Source organism: Bison bison, unplaced genomic scaffold, assembly GCF_000754665.1.
Source record: "Bison bison bison isolate TAMUID 2011002044 unplaced genomic scaffold, Bison_UMD1.0 scf7180017864167, whole genome shotgun sequence".
Taxonomy (NCBI): domain Eukaryota; kingdom Metazoa; phylum Chordata; class Mammalia; order Artiodactyla; family Bovidae; genus Bison; species Bison bison.
In genome coordinates this window covers 7,655,126-7,660,163 of record NW_011494739.1, presented here as the reverse complement: position 1 = coordinate 7,660,163, position 5,038 = coordinate 7,655,126, and the positions used below count along the sequence as shown (strand labels likewise).

The 5,038-nt window shown below is 62.0% G+C and overlaps 1 protein-coding gene across 1 annotated transcript in view; it reads left to right on the top strand.

The window, feature by feature from the left end:
- LAMA5 (laminin, alpha 5) overlaps positions 1-5,038 on the top strand; it is a 66,118-nt gene that overhangs the window by 13,602 nt on the left and 47,478 nt on the right. Inside the window, exon 5 of the mRNA XM_010841913.1 lies at positions 4,586-4,741. Coding sequence (XP_010840215.1) covers positions 4,586-4,741 — 156 coding nt within the window. The remainder of the gene's footprint in view (positions 1-4,585; positions 4,742-5,038) is intronic.

Genomic DNA, 5,038 nt, shown 5'->3' with positions numbered 1-5,038 from the left:
GCCCTACTAGGCGAAGAGCCCAGGTACGGACCGCGGCCGCCGCCCGTCCCAACGCCCCAGTTCTGCATTTCGGGGGACGGAAGGGACCCCATCTCGGCCCTTCGGGTTCAGCCAGAGAAGTGCGCTTCCCGCCGGGAAGGCGGCACGCAACCGACCCGGGCGCGGCCGGCACCGGTCGAGTTCGGCAGCGGTGACGAGCTGGACGGGAGGGGCTGGTGCCTGGTCCCTGGCGGCCCCGAGTCCTGGGATCCCGGCGAGGGCGGGACTTGGCTTCCGTGGCCGGCTGCCTGTGGGGAGGGGGCCGTCCGCTCCGCCTTCCTCCGGGACAGGCTGGAACCTGCTGGCGACGGGATGGGCCAGGGATGGGGGCGGAAGGGCCAGACACAGGAGTGCTAACTCCGGCTGGAGGGTTGAAGCTGTCCCCGCGGGGGTTTCTAGGGAGTCGGTCGGACCCTCGAGGTTGGAGGGGGACAGACAGAGGGGTTTTTAACTGGGGATGAGAGCTCGGAGGTGTAATCGGGGCATCTCTCTGCCTGGGGGCGGAGTAGGGCCTGCTCTGGAGGTTCCCTGACACTCCATGCAGGGCCCATCCTCCCATCCCTGTCCTACCTTAGGGAGAGTCTGGGGGCCCCAAGGCTGTTGTAACCTGAGCCTCAGCCTCCAGGGACTTGCTGCCACCTTCCTGGTAGGAGAGACTGGGGGAGGGAGGAGCCGTGATGGGGTGATGAATGAGGGAGGTACTGCTGGGGCCCCTTTACAGGGCCTGCCTGCCCACTCCCCTTGCCCCCCCTCAACCCCATGGGGGTGGATAGAAGTGAGAGGGGGCCCTGGTGCGGCAGTGTTGTCTGGGACAGAGTGTCACTTCCCTTGGGCTCCTGAACACACCTTTCTGGACTCATGCTCTCCTGCAAGCCCTGCCCAGCTGAGGGGGAGGTCTCAAGCCCACGTTTCAGGTGGGGAAACTGAGGCCTGTAAAGCCCCAAAGCAGACCAGGATCTGGCTAGGGTGAGCGGGGCCACCTGGACCCCTACCCTGGGCCCTTAATGTCTCTGGGTGACATCAGAGGGGCCAGGTCAAGAGGAGGAGCTTGTGGGGGGCTCCAAAGCTGCCCAGAGGGCCTGGCTAAGTGCCCGCCCCCAGATGCTCCCCGGAGATTTCACAGCTAATCAGCTCAGGCTCCAGGCCACCTCCCCCTGCCCACCTGTGCTGCCTGCCCAGGCCGTTGAGGAAGGGCTGCTTATTACCTCCTCACAGTGTTTACGGAGAAGGCAATGGCACCCCACTTCAGTACTCTTGCCTGGGAAATCCCATGGATGGAGGAGCCTGGTAGGCTGCTAAGAGTTGCACACGACTAAGCGACTTCACTTTCACTTTTCACTTTCATGCATTGGAGAAGGAAATGGCAACCCACTCCAGTGTTCTTGCCTGGAGAATCCCAGGGACGGGGGAGCCTGGTGGACTGCCGTCTATGGGGTCGCACAGAGTCGGACACGACTAAAGCGACTTAGCAGCAGCACAGTGTGTAAAGGAGCAGCCCAGGAGCTGGTGGCCTGTGCCCAAGGCCCTCTCCTTAGCTGTATGGCTTCCTCCTATCCCAGTCTCAGGCTCCTCATCTATAAAATGGGTACATCACGAGGGCCGCCTCACCTGAAGCCGTGAGCTTGGCCTGCCTAAGGGGCCTGGGAGGCAGTCTGTCACACAGTGACCGCTTGGCAAGTGGCCGTGGCCGTGGCGTTGCAGGCAAGGGCCCTGAGCAAAACTTGAGTCCTGCACTCCCAGTCTAGCAGGTTAGGACTGAGGCTTCACTTTAAAAGTCTGCAGTGCTCAGCTATGGCACCCCTGTTTGGAGGCTGCCAGCATGGCCAGAAACACTGATGGCCAGCCGTGGTCGAGTCACCGGACCTGCTTCCCCGTCCTCTTAGGGGACGAGGTCTCCTTACCACCCTTGCCTCTTATTGGGTTGGTAAAGGGCCTTGTCTGCAAGCACCTTCTGGAGCTAAGTGACCAGGCCCACCTCTCCATCCTAAGAACCCAATTTTGTGGGTGGGTCAGGAGGGTCACATGGTCCACAGCTGCAAGCCAGCAGTTTCTGGGGTCCCCTGGAGGAAATGGGGCAGAAGCTGGCTGGGGGCATGCCACCCAGGGCACAGGATGAGCCCTGCTGTACATTGGGTCGAGGCAGTCCTGTGGGCAGCTGGGGCAGGCAGAGGGTAACTTGGGGATCTGGCCCTGTGACTTCAGGTGGGCACGTGAGATATTCTGGGCTGGCCCCAGCACTGCAGGGGAAGTCGGGGGCTCAGCTGCCAGCATGGTGACTCACTGGGAGGGGAAGTCCTTATCACTGCTCCTTGCTTCCTTGTTCTGTTCCCAGCAGGACCCTCTGCAGCGGAGGGGCGGAGGGAACCTCGTTTCCCCACCCCTCCACCCCCGGCTCCATCCACTGTGCGCCCACGTCAGGCGGCCCTGCTGTGGCCCCGACTCTCTGGGTGGACCTGAGCAGACATTTCCGTTGTCTCCTTTGACCAAGGCAGTCTTCTTTGGAAGGCCCACCACCCCAGCCAGACGGCCCTACCCACCTCCTCTGAGAGCCCCACCAGGCCCCAGACAGCTTGCACACATGTGCTCCGTGTTTCCCATGATCGTCTCTGAGCCCACCCTCTGGGAGCTCTCACAGTCTGGGACCCGGAGCCTGGGTTCCTCCATGTGAGCTGGTGGTATGGCTTGTACAGATGGTGCCCTTCTTTTGGGTGTCCTGCCCATTGCTCCTGCTCCTCTGTGTGGCAGCTCTGGGTCATGACCTCAGGGATGCAGTTAAGAGCAAGGCAGGGGGACTTCTCTCATGGTCCAGTGGCTAAAACTTTGTGCTCCCAATGTAGGGAGCTTGTGTTCGATCCCTGGTCAGGGAACTGGATCCCACATGCTGCAACAAAAAGATCCAGTGTGCCACAAGTAAGACCTGGTGCAGCCAGATAAATAAATAAAATAAATATAAAAACAAGGCAGGTGCACGCTACCCCCTCGTCCCCTCTGCCCAGGGAGGCAGTAAATGAAGAATCGCCAACAGCCTCATGTGACAGAATAAATAAAGCAGAGTGGTGGGGGGTGGGGGGTGTCAGGTCAGCTTCTTGGGTGGTCCTACGCAATGGGGCCCTGCTAAGGAGTAACAGCTGATCTGGAGATCAGGGTTCCAGGGCCATAGGGAGAGGGTAGAGGGGGGTCTCCCCAAGCACCCAACACAGAGGGTTCTGCTGCTTGGCACCCAGGCTGCCACCTCTTGGTCTTGCTGTCCTGGCCACAGGGTGGAAGCCGTGAGCAGGTGTGTCCAGGGGAGGCAGGGGCGCACCTTGCCTGGGTGGAGGCTGGGAGCTCTTAGGCTGCCAGGCCTGGGAGGGGGGACAGGGCATCTCCCACGCTCCCAACTCCTAGGAGGAGATCTGGCCCCCTGGGAGGCTGGGAGGGGTGGAGCAGCCACATTTCCCAGACGCAGCCTCTCTGGGCGTCAATCAGTGCCAAGTCTCCGAGGGCCGCCTTTGTGTGCGAAGGGACAGTAGGTCTGGTTTCCTCTGGGCTGGGGGGTTGGGCCTCCACTGGGCCAGCATCCAGGGCCCAGCACTGACCCCTACCCCAGCCTGGGCTTCCAGCACCTGCTCCTACCCCATGGGGACAGCAGGCCGGGATGGCGCTGGGAGCCCTTGTGTCCCCCGCCAGAGGACAGGGCCCCGGCAGGTGGCTGGACCGTGACAGAAGCAGCTGCCAGGCCCCGCATGGGATCCATTAATCCTGCAGTGGCTGCAGCAGGTGCCAGCATTACGCCCACTCTTCAGACAGGGCAGTGAGACTCAGCCGCTGCTGGGATCTGGCCGGGTCCCAGAGCTCGGAAATGGCAGAGCCAGCAGGTCCCGGCCTCGTCTGCCGGCTGCCCACGTGCCTGCCCTCTGGGGCCTCCCCACAGGCTGCCTCCCTAGAGACCCTGCTCCATGGCTCTGGGTGAGAGCCTGGCAGGGAGGTTTGAGGGATGGGATGGTAGAGGTGGGGAGGAGCACACACTGGGCCTGGGCCTTCTGACTGTAGCCCTACCTTCCTCCCTCTTTAGGTTCCCACTGGGCCCCATCCTGTGCCAGACCTTCTAAAGCCCCCTGCAGTGGCCAGCTTTGTGGGGGAAATGACATGTGACTTGCCCCTTAGCCAGCCCTTTGCCCTTCAGCTCCAGTTGCACTGGCCTTCTTGCTGTTTACTTCTAGTTTGCTCTTCCTGCCCCAGGGCCTTTGCACAGCCAGCCCTTCTTCCTGGAGCATACCCTCTTTTATGGTGTAGGACTCAGATGCCGCCTCCTCAAGGAGGCCTACTGTGATTTCTCCACCTGCACTGGGTGCCCCTCCCCCGCCCACTCTCCTGTTTCCTCTATGGCAGGTGTGATCGTCTCTCACATGAGCTGTGTTGGCACCCAGTGTGTGTTTGCCAAATGAAAGAGTGAACGGCAGACAAGGCTCCGCAGGCTAGGGGTGGGCCCCGTGGGCAGGGGTGGGAATGACCAGAGAGGCAAAAGGTCACAGCACGCCTTGGCCACCTGACCCCCTCTCCCCCACAGGGCCAGTACTGCGACATCTGCACGGCTGCCAGCAGCAACAGGGCTCACCCCGTGAGCAACGCCATTGACGGCACGGAGCGCTGGTGGCAGAGCCCACCATTGTCCCGGGGCCTAGAGTACAACGAGGTCAACGTCACCCTGGACCTGGGCCAGGTATAGTCCCTGTTCTGTCTGCTGCAGCCCTACCCTGTGTCTCTGGCCGAAGGGCTCCCCTTGGAGCATGGACTGGAAGGCGGGGTCTCCACCTAGAGTGGGCTGGGAGGCTGGGCTGGACCGGGCACGGACGGACTGCTTGTGGCAAGCTCAGCACGGACACAGATGTGGCAGTGGGCACCTTCCATTGTTTTCTCAGCATCCTCATGGTTCACAGCAAGGCGGGAGGCCAGATGGGGGGGAGAATTAGGGTGAGGGGCGCAGGGGGGCTGACACGGAGGTGGGGCTGAAGGCTGT